Source organism: Oncorhynchus gorbuscha, linkage group LG01 (genome assembly GCF_021184085.1).
Source record: "Oncorhynchus gorbuscha isolate QuinsamMale2020 ecotype Even-year linkage group LG01, OgorEven_v1.0, whole genome shotgun sequence".
Taxonomy (NCBI): Eukaryota; Metazoa; Chordata; class Actinopteri; order Salmoniformes; family Salmonidae; genus Oncorhynchus; species Oncorhynchus gorbuscha.
In genome coordinates, this window is record NC_060173.1 from 4,473,349 (window position 1) to 4,491,595 (window position 18,247).

Consider the following 18,247-nt stretch of genomic DNA (forward strand, 5'->3'; position numbering starts at 1 on the left):
GAGACCTTTTTTTTTCTCTTCTTCCAAATCCAAAGTATTTCCCACATGGATCCCATGTCACAATACGTTGACAAAAACACACTGACTCAACTCGTCTGATGAACGAGATTAATTCCCCCAAAACAATAGACAATTATTTGTTTTGACGTTAAGGTAGTTAGTCGGTAACTCGTTCACCACTCTCCCCGTTATGCTCTGGGCGCAATTAGCAGATCAACCCATAAATAACATTTAAAATAAGTCATATTTGTTTAGCCAAAATGATCCAAATTCTAAAATGCATTAAAAAAAAAATACACTTTTTTAAAACAGTGATTTTATTAAATTAGGTGGATAAAATAAGACAACTTTAATCTTTTTATATTTCCATTACCAATCCTGAAAATGTGCTGTGAAAAATAAAAACAAGCGATAATAACACAGTACAACTTTCTTTCCTAAATACATTTGGTCTGTTTCTCACCTCACTTGATACAAGCCGTGCAAAGTTATGCCAAGGAGACCTAGAGTGATTATTGCTTCAACTCAGTGGAAGCGATTATACTGGGTTTCTCAGTGCTGCTCTAGGATCAGTTTAGCCTTTTCTGATCATAATGAATAAGAAGGCTAGGAAGTAGGGGATCTGATTCTAGATCAGCGTATCTACTCAGACGTTTTGTGAACATAGGCCCAGGATGAAATGGTCAGCGCCGTGCTTTCTACTTGACCCAACGGCTATTTATTGAAATGCTACATAAGATTATTTTCAGCGCCATCATTTCTCCATTAAAATACACCAGCAGTTAAGACTTATGGTTACATCATATTCATTTCAGCAGTATATGGGCCTCTGTTCACACTCTGACTTGTGTGGCTTCAATACTTCCTAGCCTTAAATTACTTTATCGTAACATTTTGTATTATTTTCCGAGAAAATTAATATAATTTAGGGGGAAGAATGTTTCAGGGCAATATCACCCTCCTTACAACTAGAAGTAATCAATCTTTAGACATTCTATAAACACATAATTTAGGAATTCACCCCCCCCAAAAAAAAAAATATTAGTAGACTATGTGACCATGCAAACAGAGTCCTGAATTGATCTAACATGTCAATGTTGCTTTTCTCAACATACTATATGATGTCAAGGATCAATATATTCCCAAGTGTAATATGTGATGAGCACCGAACTGACATTTGGAGACCTATATTCTTTACATAACAATGTAGTATATTTCAGAATGCCAATAACCATCCTTTGAGTAAAAAAAAAAAATATTTAATTTATACTTGAGAAAAATAGTAATAATCTGATTTGCACAGAACATAAAATGTATTTTCTTTCATCAAACAGTAACAATTAAATTTAGTTTGACAGATCATTTCTTTAAAAAAAGATCAAATTAAATTCATTCTAGGATTGGGAGAAAAAAAAAAACAAGTTTGCTGCTGGGTATTCGCATCTCATTATGGGAGGTGAAACATTTTGGTATCCAGAACACAGTCTTATTGGTCAGTCAGTTTCGAGGAATCGTTGAAGGAATTTCTAACGAGGAGAAACAACCCCGTTGAAATCTGACGTTCCTCGTCCAACCATTCAGCACTTCTTTTCAGAACGGAGTTTGTGTGCGGCTGGCGGCGGTTATCATTGGATGGCTCTGGGCAGTAGAATAGGTCATAGGTCATGCTCTGAGGGTGCTTGGGGTGGAGCAGAGCGGGGGGGGGGGGGGAATGGGGACAGATAGTGGAAGCCTACTAAATGCCACCCTATATAAAGGGTTCTACATCGGGAACAGGGTGTCCGTTTGAGACGCAGAAATCGGGTTGGTGTCACGTCACATGAAGTCCTCGTAGTCTTGTGCGTAACCTCCATCTCCGTAGTCCGATAGGTCATCCTTCATCTTGGACTTCATCCCTCCAGCAGCAACCACACCTTTCTTTTTCCTCTTTCCTTTATTCAGCTGCTGTTGGAAATAAAGACGGATTCCTTTTGTCTTATGACAGTAATTCATTTATCATCATCATTTCCATTAGGGGACACCTCACTGTTTCAGTCTGTTTTCTTCCGTTTGATGCCAAATGAACATACCCGGTCTGAGTAGACCACGGATACTGAATACCCGGTCTGAGTAGACCACGTATACTGAATACCCGGTCTAAGTAGACCACGTATACTGAATACCCGGTCTAAGTAGACCACGGATACTGAATACCGGTCTGAGTAGACCACGGATACTGAATACCGGTCTGAGTAGACCACGGATACTGAATACCAGTCTGAGTAGACCACGGATACTGAATACCCGGTCTGAGTAGACCACGGATACTGAATACCAGTCTGAGTAGACCACGGATACTGAATACCAGTCTGAGTAGACCACGGATACTGAATACCAGTCTGAGTAGACCACGGATACTGAATACCAGTCTGAGTAGACCACGGATACTGAATACCGGTCTGAGTAGACCACGGATACTGAATACCCGGTCTGAGTAGACCACGGATACTGAATACCGGTCTGAGTAGACCACGGATACTGAATACCAGTCTGAGTAGACCACGGATACTGAATACCAGTCTGAGTAGACCACGGATACTGAATACCAGTCTGAGTAGACCACGGATACTGAATACCAGTCTGAGTAGACCACGGATACTGAATACCAGTCTGAGTAGACCACGGATACTGAATACCAGTCTGAGTAGACCACGGATACTGAATACCAGTCTGAGTAGACCACGGATACTGAATACCAGTCTGAGTAGACCACGGATACTGAATTACCAGTCTGAGTAGACCACGGATACTGAATACCAGTCTGAGTAGACCACGGAGACATTTTGTTGTAAATAAAGCATGTCAGTTTTGGCACAGATTTTTTTGTTTTACTTTTTTTTCGGTCTTGTCATTTTGGAAAAAAAAAAAAAAAAACACTAACCTTTTCCTGTTTCTGTTTTTCACTTAATAAGACTGTCAGGGAGTTGCTGACTTTCTTCAAGTCCTCTACCTCCACTGTAACATAAGAGATGCACAGTTAAAACAGTATTTCATATAATACAGGGACATACAGCCCCACTGACCATTGAGATGCATGACCAATAACATCGGTTACTTTTCAAACTGTACATTATTAAATCAATACTTACATGAGAGACAGAGGTCTCGAAACAAGGACTCTAGGAAGCCGGAATAGTGTATTGAAGTCTCAAAAGGTGATATCTTGTCTTTTAACAACTTTTCAAACTCTGTGAACTCATCTTTAGAAGACGGGCTTATAGCATCAATTCCATTTATGTTGTTGATGACACCTGATTCGAGAAGGGGAAAAAATGATTTGAGCACCAATGATATGAAGCTTTCCCACAGGCAACTGGTGTTGACAATGTCTAAAACTCTTGATACTTAAACCAGACTTTTTGCAATATAAAATCGCAGATTCTCTGTAAAGCTTTCTATGAATCTGTAATACGTGTAGACTGTCAGCCTTAAATATCTATCATTCAACATACACTACATGACCAAAAGTATGTGGACACCTGCTTGTTGAACATCTCATTCCAAAATCATGGGCATTAATATAGAGTTGGTCCCCCCTTTTGCTGATATAACAGCCTCCACTCTTCTGGGAAGGCTTTCCACTAGATGTTGGTACATTGCTGCTATAACAGCCTCCACTCTTCTGGGAAGGCTTTCCACTAGATGTTGGAACATTGCTGCTATAACAGCCTCCACTCTTCTGGGATGGCTTTCCACTAGATGTTGGTACATTGCTGCTATAACAGCCTCCACTCTTCTGGGAAGGCTTTACACTAGATGTTGGAACATTGCTGCTGGGACTTGATTCCATTCAGCCACAAGAGCATTAGTGAAGTCGGGCACTGATGTTTGGCGATTAGGACTGGCTCGCAGTCAGCATTCCAATTTATCCCGAAGGCTTTCGATGGGATTGAGGTCAGGTCTCTGTGCAGGCAGTCAAGTTCTAAACACACTGATCGACAAACCATTTCTGCATGGACCTCGCTTTGTGCACGGGGGTATTCATGCTGAAAGAGCCTTCCCCAAACTGTTTCCACAAATTTGAAAGCACAGAATCGTCTAGAAAGTCATTGTATGCTGTAGTGTTGATATTTCCCTTCACTGAAACTAAGAGCCCGAACCATGAAAAACAGCCCCAGACCATTATGCGGATGGCAGCGTTCTCCTGGCATCCGCCAAACGCAGATTATTTTTGTTGGACTGCCAGATGGTGAAACGTGATTCAACACGTCAGAGAATTCATTTCCACTTCTCCAGAGTTCAACGGCGGCGACCTTTACAACATTCCAGCTGACACTTGGCATTGTCACGGTGATCTTAGGCTTATGTGCGGATGCTCGGCCATGGAAACCCATTTCATGAAGCTCCCGACTAACAGTTCTGGTGCTGACGTTGCTCCCAGAGGAAGTTTGGAACTCTGTAGTGGTTCTTGAGTGTGTTCTAAAAATTAAAAATAATAGCGATTCCGTATCACATTGGGTGAGGCAGGTTACCGGAAAGTATAAACAAATTAAAAATCGAAAAGAGATAGAAAGTCAATTTGGGTCCAGTGAGTGTTTGGGACGCGGCGATTCAGACGGTTAGCAGGCCTGTGCGAACAAGGTAGCAGTTAGCGGACCGGGGCTAAACAAGGTAGCAGTTAGCGAACCGGGGCTAAACAAGGTAGCAGTTAGCGGACCGGGGCTAAACAAGGTAGCAGTTAGCGGACCGGGGCTAAACAAGGTAGCAGTTAGCGGACCGGGGCTAAACAAGGTAGCAGTTAGCGGACCGGGGCTAAACAAGGTAGCAGTTAGCGGACCGGGGCTAAACAAGGTAGCAGTTAGCGGGACCGGGGCTAAACAAGGTAGCAGTTAGCGGGACCGGGGCTAAACAAGGTAGCAGTTAGCGGACCAGGGCTAAACAAGGTAGCAGTTAGCAGGCCGAATTAGCAAGCAAGGAGATAGCGAGGGCTAGAAAGTTAGCCTTTGGGGGACGTCGCGATGGGGTGAGTCCGTTTATTCCTCTTCATGCGGTGACATCGTTAGACCGGTCGTGGGTCCGGATATTGTAGCCCAGGAGAATGCTTCGGTGGTAGCACAGGAGCTCTGGTCGGGCTAGTTCAAGCTAAGTGGGTGGAAACGCTAGCCAGGAGTCATCATCCGGGGTTGCGGTTAGCTAGATAGCTAGTTGTGAAGAATCCAGCTGAAAATGTTGCGTTGGGAATCCGGTGGGAATCCGGTGGGAATCCGGTGGGAATCCGGTGATGCTCTGGTTAGAGTCGCGTTGTTCGAACTGGCGAGAGCTTTCCGAGCTAAAGGTTAGCTGAAGACCGCTTGCAGTGGTTTGCTGGTCGTTAGCTGGCTAGCTTCAGTTGAGGGTTTCCGGATCCAAAGTAGATATACATACTTTAGAAAAAATAGATACATTGGGTGAGGCGGGTTGCAGGAGAGTATTTAGAAGTTGAGGTTTAGCGAAATGTTTTAAAAGATATGCTTAGAAAAATACATTTTAAAGAAAGCGATATACGACGTCTGACTGGATGAAGAAGAACATAAAATATATTGTGATTTGTTTAACACTTTTTTGGTTACTACATGATTCCATATGTGTTATTTCATAGTTTTGATGGTCTTCACTATTATTCTACAATGTAGAAACTATAATTTTTTTAAATGAAGAAGAACCCTTGAAGGAGTAGGTGTCCAAACTTAGGACCGCTACTTTATTTGACCAAATTGAACCATGTACTTATTTGCTTACTGACCATATCATTAAGCAAAAGTTCCCTTTTTTCTGTACATTGAGTCATTTAGCAGACGCTCTTATTCAGAGACGTACACCTCCTCCTGTAATAGAGGTCTCTTACCGAAAGCCTCCTGAGCCAATAGAAGATCAGCGTCCTCCTGAAATACAGGTCTCTTACCGAAAGCCTCCTGAGCCAATAGAAGATCAGCGTCCTCCTGTAGCTTCTTCACTCTGAGTTTCTCTGCGAGCTCATCCTCCGGTGAGAGTTCTGTTTCCTGTGATTCCTCTAACTAACAAACAAACACAAAGAAATATACTTTCAGATCCAGCAGCCAATGACTTTGTTATTCATGGACAGTGTGTGAAACCCCATTAGGCTGATTTTAGAGGCTTAATCTGGGTCTGGAAAAACAGATGAAATACAGTTTGTTTCCTAACCAAAATTAAAAAGTCTATTCTAGTGATTTAAAATTAAACTTTAAAATTTGATAAATACAACTCAAATAATCAGGGAAATTGGCTTAAAGCAAAAAAAAAGGTCAAGTTTCTGCTGAATTTCGATAAGCAAACTAGCAGTCACTGTTGCAGTAGCTGGGTTGGTTATGGTGACGAAAAATATCACTGTATGCAAAACATCTACTTTAAAAATAAAAAACACCTACCCGCTTTCTCAGCTCTTCTTGTTTTTTCATTTGTAAACTTTCCTTTTCCTTGATTTTTTCAGCTAATTTCTTCTTTTCAGAAAGTTTGGTCTCTGCTACAAAGAGAAAAAAAGAGAGAAATAAATAACTATTGAGCTTGTATTCAATTAATATAGTCAGATCTCAGTAGTTCAATTCACGTGGTTTAAAAAAATACCTGCTTTTTTCTCTTCTGTTTTTTTCAATTCCTCCTCGTCATCATCCCAGTTGTCCTACAAAACAGGAAACAAGGTTAGGGACAAATGGACGTAAGCTTCAGAAATTCTTATTTTCAATGACGGCCTACCGGGGAACAGTTGCAACCACTGGGCTACCCTGCCGCCCCTCCGCTCTAACCACTGGGCTACCCTGCCGCCCCTCCGCTCTAACCACTGGGCTACCCTGCCGCCCCTCCGCTCTAACCACTGGGCTACCCTGCCGCCCCTCCGCTCTAACCACTGGGCTACCCTGCCGCCCCTCCGCTCTAACCACTGGGCTACCCTGCCGCAACATAAACACGGGATGTTATTTGTTTACTCATGTGATCACTAGTAAACAAAAGTCAACGTGACTAATAAGCATCCCATACGATAGCTAAGTTGATAGAATAGTTAGCTAATGGGGCTAGTTGTCCAATGCCTTTAATGTTTAGCTGCAAGGTGGATCCAGCAAACGGTGGATACAAGCATGAAATTTCGTACAAAATTTCTCAGATGATATGAAAATATTTTCAAACTTAACCAGGAAGTGAGTTATTGCAACAACAAAAAAAATCAAAATGGCTGCCATAACAGCTGGTATTTGACCATAAAATGTTATGCAACAGATAAAAGCATGACATTTGTTAAACATTCTTCAGATGATTTGAAATACATCCTAGAAGGGGTACTCATTGCAAATTTAAATTAGGAAGCGGAATTCAAAATGGCTGCCAATGTAGATGGAAATGAAGATATTTAAAATAGCTTAAGTAAAATTTTCATAACATGAAATGAAGTAATAATACAAAATGTATTCCTTAAAGCGACAGTCTGCAATGGAAACAATAACAAAGCGCCCTCCCCGCCCCTGTTTTGGTAAAAAGTGGGATGGGCAAGGAGAAATGAATTACTTCAAATGTACAGAGCTATGGATGCAAGGACTGATCAACCCTGAAATCAACCTGTGGAAGCAAAGCTTTCTCAGATGGTGTTGATGCAAATGTCCTGGTAGGTTTCACCCATTCCTAAAGCAAACCACAGATTTATCGTTGGATAATCCTTGGTAAAAATGGAACATCCCAGCAACGAGGACGTCTGTCTCCACTGTTTGAATTATAAATGGTAGGTGACTCAAGTGACAAATGGAAAACATTCAAAATCCACGTAAAAAAAAAATCCGGTTTAAAAATAAGAAAAAAATACAAATTCCATGTGAATTCACAAGGCAGCTGCTATCAACAATGGCTTGGGCCTCACAGTTCACCTGTACTACTGCCCAGCGTAAAGTAAGTAAAGTAAGTAGACTGCCTAAGCGTAAAGTAAGTAGCCTGCCTAAGCGTAAAGTAAGTAAAGTAAGTAGCCTGCCTAAGTGTAAAGTAAGTAAAGTAAGTAGACTGCCTAAGTGTAAAGTAAGTAAAGTAAGTAGCCTGCCTAAGTGTAAAGTAAGTAGCCTGCCTAAGTGTAAAGTAAGTAAAGTAAGTAGACTGCCTAAATGTAAAGTAAGTAAAGTAAGTAGACTGCCTAAGTGTAAAGTAAGTAAAGTAAGTAGACTGCCTAAGTGTAAAGTAAGTAAAGTAAGTAGACTGCCTAAGTGTAAAGTAAGTAAAGTAAGTAGACTGCCTAAGTGTAAAGTAAGTAAAGTAAGTAGCCTGCCTAAGTGTAAAGTAAGTAAAGTAAGTAGACTGCCTAAGTGTAAAGTAAGTAAAGTAAGTAGACTGCCTAAGTGTAAAGTAAGTAAAGTAAGTAGCCTGCCTAAGCGTAAAGTAAGTAGCCTGCCTAAGTGTAAAGTAAGTAGCCTGCCTAAGTGTAAAGTAAGTAGCCTGCCTAAGCGTAAAGTAAGTAAAGTAAGTAGCCTGCCTAAGTTTAAAGTAAGTAAAGTAAGTAGCCTGCCTAAGTGTAAAGTAAGTAGCCTGCCTAAGTGTAAAGTAAGTAAAGTAAGTAGCCTGCCTAAGCATAAAGTAAGTAGCCTGCCTAAGTGTAAAGTAAGTAGCCTGCCTAAGTGTAAAGTAAGTAGACTGCCTAAGTGTAAAGTAAGTAAAGTAAGTAGCCTGCCTAAGTGTAAAGTAAGTAGCCTGCCTAAGTGTAAAGTAAGTAAAGTAAGTAGCCTGCCTAAGCGTAAAGTAAGTAGCCTGCCTAAGTGTAAAGTAAGTAAAGTAAGTAGCCTGCCTAAGTTTAAAGTAAGTAAAGTAAGTAGCCTGCCTAAGTGTAAAGTAAGTAGCCTGCCTAAGTGTAAAGTAAGTAAAGTAAGTAGCCTGCCTAAGCATAAAGTAAGTAGCCTGCCTAAGTGTAAAGTAAGTAGCCTGCCTAAGTGTAAAGTAAGTAGACTGCCTAAGTGTAAAGTAAGTAAAGTAAGTAGCCTGCCTAAGTGTAAAGTAAGTAGCCTGCCTAAGTGTAAAGTAAGTAAAGTAAGTAGCCTGCCTAAGCGTAAAGTAAGTAGCCTGCCTAAGTGTAAAGTAAGTAGCCTGCCTAAGTGTAAAGTAAGTAGCCTGCCTAAGTGTAAAGTAAGTAGACTGCCTAAGTGTAAAGTAAGTAAAGTAAGTAGCCTGCCTAAGTGTAAAGTAAGTAAAGTAAGTAGCCTACCTAAGTGTAAAGTAAGTAGCCTGCCTAAGTGTAAAGTAAGTAAAGTAAGTAGCCTGCCTAAGTGTAAAGTAAGTAGCCTGCCTAAGTGTAAAGTAAGTAGCCTGCCTAAGTGTAAAGTAAGTAAAGTAAGTAGCCTGCCTAAGTGTAAAGTAAGTAGCCTGCCTAAGTGCAAAGTAAGTAAAGTAAGTAGCCTGCCTAAGTGTAAAGTAAGTAAAGTAAGTAGCCTGCCTAAGTGTAAAGTAAGTAGCCTGCCTAAGTGTAAAGTAAGTAGCCTGCCTAAGTGTAAAGTAAGTAGCCTGCCTAAGTGTAAAGTAAGTAGCCTGCCTAAGTGTAAAGTAAGTAAAGTAAGTAGCCTGCCTAAGTGTAAAGTAAGTAAAGTAAGTAGCCTGCCTAAGTGTAAAGTAAGTAGCCTGCCTAAGTGTAAAGTAAGTAGCCTGCCTAAGTGTAAAGTAAGTAAAGTAAGTAGCCTGTCTAAGTGTAAAGTAAGTAAAGTAAGTAGCCTGCCTAAGTGTAAAGTAAGTAGCCTGCCTAAGTGTAAAGTAAGTAAAGTAAGTAGCCTGCCTAAGTGTAAAGTAAGTAAAGTAAGTAGCCTGCCTAAGTGTAAAGTAAGTAAAGTAAGTAGTCTGCCTAAGCGTAAAGTAAGTAGCCTGCCTAAGTGTAAAGTAAGTAAAGTAAGTAGCCTGCCTAAGCGTAAAGTAAGTAAAGTAAGTAGCCTGTCTAAGTGTAAAGTAAGTAAAGTAAGTAGACTGCCTAAGTGTAAAGTAAGTAAAGTAAGTAGCCTGCCTAAGTGTAAAGTAAGTAAAGTAAGTAGCCTGTCTAAGTGTAAAGTAAGTAAAGTAAGTAGCCTGTCTAAGTGTAAAGTAAGTAAAGTAAGTAGCCTGCCTAAGTGTAAAGTAAGTAGCCTGCCTAAGTGTAAAGTAAGTAAAGTAAGTAGCCTGCCTAAGTGTAAAGTAAGTAAAGTAAGTAGCCTGCCTAAGTGTAAAGTAAGTAAAGTAAGTAGTCTGCCTAAGCGTAAAGTAAGTAGCCTGCCTAAGTGTAAAGTAAGTAAAGTAAGTAGCCTGCCTAAGCGTAAAGTAAGTAAAGTAAGTAGCCTGCCTAAGTGTAAAGTAAGTAAAGTAAGTAGACTGCCTAAGTGTAAAGTAAGTAAAGTAAGTAGCCTGCCTAAGTGTAAAGTAAGTAAAGTAAGTAGCCTGCCTAAGTGTAAAGTAAGTAAAGTAAGTAGCCTGCCTAAGTGTAAAGTAAGTAGCCTGTCTAAGTGTAAAGTAAGTAAAGTAAGTAGCCTGCCTAAGTGTAAAGTAAGTAGCCTGCCTAAGTGTAAAGTAAGTAAAGTAAGTAGCCTGCCTAAGTGTAAAGTAAGTAAAGTAAGTAGCCTGCCTAAGTGTAAAGTAAGTAAAGTAAGTAGTCTGCCTAAGCGTAAAGTAAGTAGCCTGCCTAAGTGTAAAGTAAGTAAAGTAAGTAGCCTGCCTAAGCGTAAAGTAAGTAAAGTAAGTAGCCTGCCTAAGTGTAAAGTAAGTAAAGTAAGTAGACTGCCTAAGTGTAAAGTAAGTAAAGTAAGTAGCCTGCCTAAGTGTAAAGTAAGTAAAGTAAGTAGCCTGCCTAAGTGTAAAGTAAGTAAAGTAAGTAGCCTGCCTAAGTGTAAAGTAAGTAGCCTGCCTAAGTGTAAAGTAAGTAAAGTAAGTAGCCTGCCTAAGTGTAAAGTAAGTAAAGTAAGTAGCCTGCCTAAGTGTAAAGTAAGTAAAGTAAGTAGTCTGCCTAAGCGTAAAGTAAGTAGCCTGCCTAAGTGTAAAGTAAGTAAAGTAAGTAGCCTGCCTAAGCGTAAAGTAAGTAAAGTAAGTAGCCTGCCTAAGTGTAAAGTAAGTAAAGTAAGTAGACTGCCTAAGTGTAAAGTAAGTAAAGTAAGTAGACTGCCTAAGTGTAAAGTAAGTAAAGTAAGTAGACTGCCTAAGTGTAAAGTAAGTAAAGTAAGTAGACTGCCTAAGTGTAAAGTAAGTAAAGTAAGTAGCCTGCCTCAGCGTAAAGTAAGTAGCCTGCCTAAGTGTAAAGTAAGTAGCCTGCCTAAGTGTAAAGTAAGTAGCCTGCCTAAGCGTAAAGTAAGTAGCCTGCCTAAGTGTAAAGTAAGTAGCCTGCCTAAGTGTAAAGTAAGTAGCCTGCCTAAGTGTAAAGTAAGTAGCCTGCCTAAGTGTAAAGTAAGTAGCCTGCCTAAGTGTAAAGTAAGTAAAGTAAGTAGCCTGCCTAAGCGTAAAGTAAGTAAAGTAAGTAGCCTGCCTAAGTGTAAAGTAAGTAAAGTAAGTAGACTGCCTAAGTGTAAAGTAAGTAAAGTAAGTAGACTGCCTAAGTGTAAAGTAAGTAAAGTAAGTAGACTGCCTAAGTGTAAAGTAAGTAAAGTAAGTAGACTGCCTAAGTGTAAAGTAAGTAAAGTAAGTAGACTGCCTAAGTGTAAAGTAAGTAAAGTAAGTAGACTGCCTAAGTGTAAAGTAAGTAAAGTAAGTAGCCTGCCTAAGTGTAAAGTAAGTAGCCTGCCTAAGTGTAAAGTAAGTAGCCTGCCTAAGTGTAAAGTAAGTAGCCTGCCTAAGCGTAAAGTAAGTAGCCTGCCTAAGTGTAAAGTAAGTAGACTGCCTAAGTGTAAAGTAAGTAAAGTAAGTAGCCTGCCTAAGTGTAAAGTAAGTCAAGTAAGTAGACTGCCTAAGTGTAAAGTAAGTAAAGTAAGTAGCCTGCCTAAGTGTAAAGTAAGTAAAGTAAGTAGCCTGCCTAAGTGTAAAGTAAGTAAAGTAAGTAGACTGCCTAAGTGTAAAGTAAGTAAAGTAAGTAGCCTGCCTAAGTGTAAAGTAAGTAAAGTAAGTAGCCTGCCTAAGCGTAAAGTAAGTAGACTGCCTAAGTGTAAAGTAAGTCAAGTAAGTAGCCTGCCTAAGCGTAAAGTAAGTAGACTGCCTAAGTGTAAAGTAAGTAAAGTAAGTAGCCTGCCTAAGTGTAAAGTAAGCAAAGTAAGTAGCCTGCCTAAGTGTAAAGTAAGTAAAGTAAGTAGACTGCCTAAGTGTAAAGTAAGTAAAGTAAGTAGACTGCCTAAGTGTAAAGTAAGTAAAGTAAGTAGCCTGCCTAAGTGTAAAGTAAGTAGACTGCCTAAGTGTAAAGTAAGTAAAGTAAGTAGACTGCCTAAGTGTAAAGTAAGTAAAGTAAGTAGCCTGCCTAAGTGTAAAGTAAGTAGACTGCCTAAGTGTAAAGTAAGTAAAGTAAGTAGACTGCCTAAGTGTAAAGTAAGTAAAGTAAGTAGACTGCCTAAGTGTAAAGTAAGTAGCCTGCCAAAGTGTAGTGTAAATGCTGCGCTGCACTATGAAGCACCTTGGACTGAATCCAGACCTAATATACAGTGGGGAGAACAAGTATTTGATACACTGCGGATTTTGCAGATTTTGCAGGTTTTCCTACTTACAAAGCATTTAGAGGTCTGTAATCTATATCATAGTTACACTTCAACTGTGAGAGAGAATATAAAACAAAAATCCAGAAAATCACATTGTATGATTTTTAAGTTATTCATTTGCATTTTATTGCATGACATAAGTATTTGATCACCTACCAACCAGTAAGAATTCCGGCTCTCACAGACCTGTTAGTTTTTCTTTGAGAAGCCCTCCTGTTCTCCACTCATTACCTGTATTAACTGCACCTGTTTGAACGTGTTACCTATATAAAAGACACCTGTCCACACACTCAATCAAACAGACTCCAACCTCTCCACAATGGCCAAGACCTGAGAGCTGTGTAAAGAGCTGTGTAAAGGACATCAGGGATAAAATTGTAGACCTGCACAAGGGTAGGATGGGCTACAGGACAATAGGCAAGCAGCTTGGTGAGAAGGCAACAACTGTTGGCACAATTATTAGATAATGGAAGAAGTTCAAGATGACGGTCAATCACCCTCGGTCTGGGGCTCCATGCAAGATCTCACCTCGTGGGGCATCAATGATCAATGATCATGAGGAAGGTGAGGGATCAGCCCAGAACTACATGGCAGGACCTGGTCAATGACCTGAAGAGAGCTGGGACCACATTCTCAAAGAAAACCATTAGTAACACACTACGCCGTCATGGATTAAAATCCCCTGCTCAAGCCAGCGCATGTCCAGGCCCGTCTGAAGTTTGCCAATGACCATCTGGATGATCCAAAGGAGGAATAGGAGAAGGTCATGTGGTCTGAGACAAAAATAGAGCTTTTTTTGGTCTAAACTCCACTCGCCGTATTTGGAGGAAGAAAAAGGATGAGTACAACCCCAAGAACACCATCCCAGCCGTGAAGCATGGAGGTGGTAACATCATTCTTTGGGGATGCTTTTCTGCCAAGGGGACAGGACGACTGTACCGTATTGAGGGGAGGATGGATGGGGCCATGTATCGCGAGATCTTGGCCAACAACCTCCTTCCCTCAGTAAGAGCATTGAAGATGGGTCGTGGCTGGGTCTTTCAGCATGACAATGACCCGAAACACACAGCCAGGGCAACTAAGGAGCGGCGCCGTAAGGAGCATCTCAAGGTCCTGGAGTGGCCTAGCCAGTCTCCAAACCTGAACCCAAAAGAAAATCTTTGGAGGGAGCTGAAAGTCCATATTGCCCAACGACAGCCCCGAAACCTGAAGGATCTGGAGAAGGTCTTTATGGAGGAGTGGGCCAAAATCCCTGCTGAAGTGTGTGCAAACCTGGCCAAGAACTACAGGAAACGTATGATCTCTGTAATTGCAAACAAAGGTTTCTGTACCAAATATTAAGTTCTGCTTTTCTGATGTATCAAATACTTGTCATGCAATAAAATGCAAATGAATGACTTAAATCATACAATGTGATTTTCTGGATTTTTGTTTTAGATTCCGTCTCTCACAGTTGAAGTGTACTTATGATAAATTACAGGCCTCTACATGCTTTGTAAGTAGGAAAACCTGCAAAATCGGCAGTGTTATCAAATACTTGTTCTCCCCACTGTGTATATATACATACATATAAATAACAACTGTCATCCTATGAGTCCCGACTGGTCCTCGCTAGACTGGGGACCACTCGGCTAAACTTTAGCTAACTGGCTAAAACTGTGCACATCTGGGTTCTGGGTGATCTAACGTTAGTTAGCTCGGATGCGAAGAGAGGACCTCGAAATCAATTTAAGGTTCAGGTGATATTCAGAGTAAAATACACGTCCTCGATCAATTATCTAGTGTTGTTTTAGTTGTCCACTCGTCCGACTGTGATGTTAGCCAGCTAATTAAGTTAGCTGGTTACCTTGATATCGTCATCCTCGTCCTCGCCTTCCCATTTATCCGCTACAACAGCCTTCTTGGTCCCGATAACAAGCTCATCCGGATCAAAAGTATCCGCATCTAAGACCAACAATACACACATTTTTTTTACAAACTCAAACTATCATCTCTATGTGTAATTGTCAACGATGAGGTATAACTTGAATAATACGCCATTCCACACACAGGTGGATTCTTACCCCATGAATCTCCCTCCGCCATCTTGCCTGTGTGTCTGATCATAATGAATTCCGTGTGTGTACAATCGATAACTGACTCTTTGGTTCCGAGAGGAAATTCACGTTCATATAGGTCTGTGCTGTCCTGTGTATGCTCCCATTATTCTTGTCCGTCCAGTCATTGCTGCTTCCTATTTAGTGACAACATAGAATTAGATCAAGCCAACAAAAAAATAATACTGTCAGTTACACATGTACAGAATATCTAAAATTATGAAAAATAAAAATGAATTTCTTAATTTCACTGAATATAAGGTGATTTCATAGTTATTTTTGTGACTGGTCAGTAAAATAGACTATTGTGGGGTGCAGCGGCAGCAGTCAATTATATTGGTGTACCCGATCTACACTGAACAAAAATATAAATGCAACATGTAAAGTGTTGGTACCATGTTTCATGAGCTGAAATAAAAGATCCCAGAAATCTTCCACAAGCACAAAAGCTTATTTCTCTCAAATTTTGTGCACACATTTATTTACATATTGTGACATATTTTCTGGGTGATTTAAATTTTGACTGGCTTTCATCAGGCTACCCACTCAAGAGAAAGCTTCAAACTGTAACTAGTGGCTGCAACCTGGTTCAGGTTATCAATCAACCTATCAGGGTAGCTATAAACAGCACAGGAATCGAATTGTCAACATGTATTGATCACATATTTACTAATGCTGCAGAAATCTGCTTTAAAGCAGTATCAAAATCCATCGGATGTAGTGAACACAATATAGAAGCCACTTCTAGGAAAACCAAAGTTCCAAAGGCTGGGCCTAATACAGTGTGTAAGAGGTCATACAATACATTTTGTAGTGATTCCTATGTTGTTGATGAAAATCATATTTGTTGGTCTGTGGTGTGCAATGGAGGAGCAACCAGACGCTACACATGACACATTTATGAAATAGCTTATTCCAGTTACTAATAAGCATGCTCCCATTAAGAAAATGACTGTAGGCACTGTTAAATCTAGCAATGAATATTGTGAAAATTGAGCAAGTTGAGGTGACTAAACTTCTTGGAGTAACCCTGGATTGTAAAACTGTCATGGTCAAAACATATTGATACGACAGTAGCTAAGATGGGGAGACGTCTGTTCATAATAAAGTGATGCTCTGCCTTCTCAACAGGGCAGGTCCTACAGGTGCAAGTTTCTACCTTCTTAACAACACTATCAACAAGGCAGGTCCTACAGGTGCAAGTTTTTACCTTCTCAACAACACTGTCAACAAGGCAGGTCCTACAGGTGCAAGTTTCTACCTTCTTAACAACACTATCAACAAGGCAGGTCCTACAGGTGCAAGTTTCTACCTTCTTAACAACACTGTCAACAAGGCAGGTCCTACAGGCCCTAGTTTCTGCCTTCTCAACAGGGCAGGTCCTACAGGTGCAAGTTTCTACCTTCTTAACAACACTGTCAACAAGGCAGGTCCTACAGGCCCTAGTTTTTGCCTTCTCAACAGGGCAGGTCCTACAGGTGCAGGTTTTGTCACACCTGGACTACTGTTCAGTCGTGTGGTGCCACAAAGAGGGACTTAGGAAAATTGCAATTGGCTCAGAACAGGGCAGCACGGCTGGCCCTAGGCATGTACACAAATAGCTACGTTAATAATATGCATGTCAATCTGGCCTGGCTGAAAGTGGAGGAGAGATTGACTTGATCACTACTTGTATTTGTGAGAGGTATTGACATGTTGAATGTACCAAACTGTCTGTTTGAACTGCTGGCACACAGATCAGACACCCATGCATACCCCCCAAGACATGCCACCAGAGGTCTATTTAAACTACTAACACACAGCTAAGACACCCATACATACCCCACAAGACATGCCACCAGAGGTCTGTTTAAACTACTAACACACAGCTAAGACACCCATACATACCCCACAAGACATTTACATTTACATTTAAGTCATTTAGCAGACGCTCTTATCCAAAGCGACTTACAAATTGGTGCATTCACCTTATGACATCCAGTGGAACAGCCACTTTACAATAGTGCATCTAAATATTTTAAGGGGGGGGGGGGTGAGAAGGATTACTTTATCCTATCCTAAGTATTCCTTAAAGAGGTGGGGTTTCAGGTGTCTCCGGAAGGTGGTGATTGACTCCGCTGTCCTGGCGTCGTGAGGGAGTTTGTTCCACCATTGGGGAGCCAGAGCAGCGAACAGTTTTGACACAGCTCAGACACCCATACATACCCCACAAGACATGACATGCCACCAGAGGTCTGTTTAAACTACTGGCGCACAGCTCAGACACCCCTGCATACCCCACAAGACATGCCACCAGAGGTCTCTTCACAGTCCCCAAATACAGAATAGACTTTGGTAAGCTCACAGTACTACATAGAGCCATGACTACATGGAACTCTATTCCACAGTACTACATAGAGCCATGACTACATGGAACTCTATTCCACAGGACTACACAGAGCCATGACTACATGGAACTCTATTCCACATCAAATAATAAAATTAGACTTAAAAAACAGATACAAAAACATCTTATGGAACAGTGAAATAATAACTGCAATACAAACACCAGATGACGAACACAATTGCAATTATCAATGGCAATTTGAATGCGGACAGATACCGTGACGAGATCCTGAGGTCCGTTGTTGTTCGATTCATCCGCCACCATAGTGTTTCACTATGATAATGTTTGGCCCCAAGTCGTAAGGATCTGGACACTGGAAGCTGAAAATGTCCCAGTTCTTCCACGGCCTGCACTCAACAGAAATGTCACCCGTTTGGGATGCTCTGGATCGACAGCGTGTCCCAGTTCCTAGCCAATATCCAGCAACATTCCACAACCACTGGACAACATTCCACAATCAACAGCCTAATCAACACGATGTGAAGGAGATGCCACGCAGCATGAGGCAAATGGTGGTCACACCAGATACTGACTGGCTTTCTGATTGAAGGCCCTACCTTTTCATGAATGGTACCTGTAACCAACAGATCCATATCTGTATTCCCAGTCATGTGAAATCCATAGATTAGGGCCTAATGAATGTATTCCCAGTCATGTGAAATCCATAGATTAGGGCCTAATGAATGTATTCCCAGTCATGTGAAATGAATAGATTCGGGCCTAATGAATGTATTCCCAGTCATGTGAAATGAATAGATTTGGGCCTAATGAATGTATTCCCAGTCATGTGACATGAATAGATTCAGGCCTAATGAATGTATTCCCAGTCATGTGACATGAATAGATTCAGGCCTAATGAATGTATTCCCAGTCATGTGAAATGAATAGATTTGGGCCTAATGAATGTATTCCCAGTCATGTGACATGAATAGATTCAGGCCTAATGAATGTATTCCCAGTCATGTGAAATGAATAGATTCGGGCCTAATGAATGTATTCCCAGTCATGTGAAATGAATAGATTCGGGCCTAATGAATGTATTCAACTGGACTGATTTCCTGATATAAACTGGAACTCTGTAAAATCTTTGAAATTGTTGCATGTAGCATTTATATTTTTGGTTCATGTAGTTTATCATTCCTTTT

General features: G+C 40.8%; 1 protein-coding gene across 1 annotated transcript; it reads right to left on the bottom strand.

Moving 5' to 3' along the window:
• Window positions 1–299: 299 nt before the first annotated feature.
• LOC124031948 (eukaryotic translation initiation factor 3 subunit J-A-like) lies at window positions 300–14,805 on the bottom strand. The gene is made up of 8 exons (XM_046343793.1): window positions 14,684–14,805; window positions 14,467–14,564; window positions 6,601–6,655; window positions 6,405–6,499; window positions 5,921–6,032; window positions 3,129–3,290; window positions 2,921–2,994; window positions 300–1,944 (listed from the first exon to the last, which is right to left on the bottom strand). Exons 1-8 carry the CDS (start codon window positions 14,724–14,726, stop codon window positions 1,816–1,818), a joined length of 768 nt encoding a protein of 255 aa, XP_046199749.1. The 5' UTR covers window positions 14,727–14,805; the 3' UTR covers window positions 300–1,815.
• Between the last annotated feature and the right edge of the window lie 3,442 nt (window positions 14,806–18,247).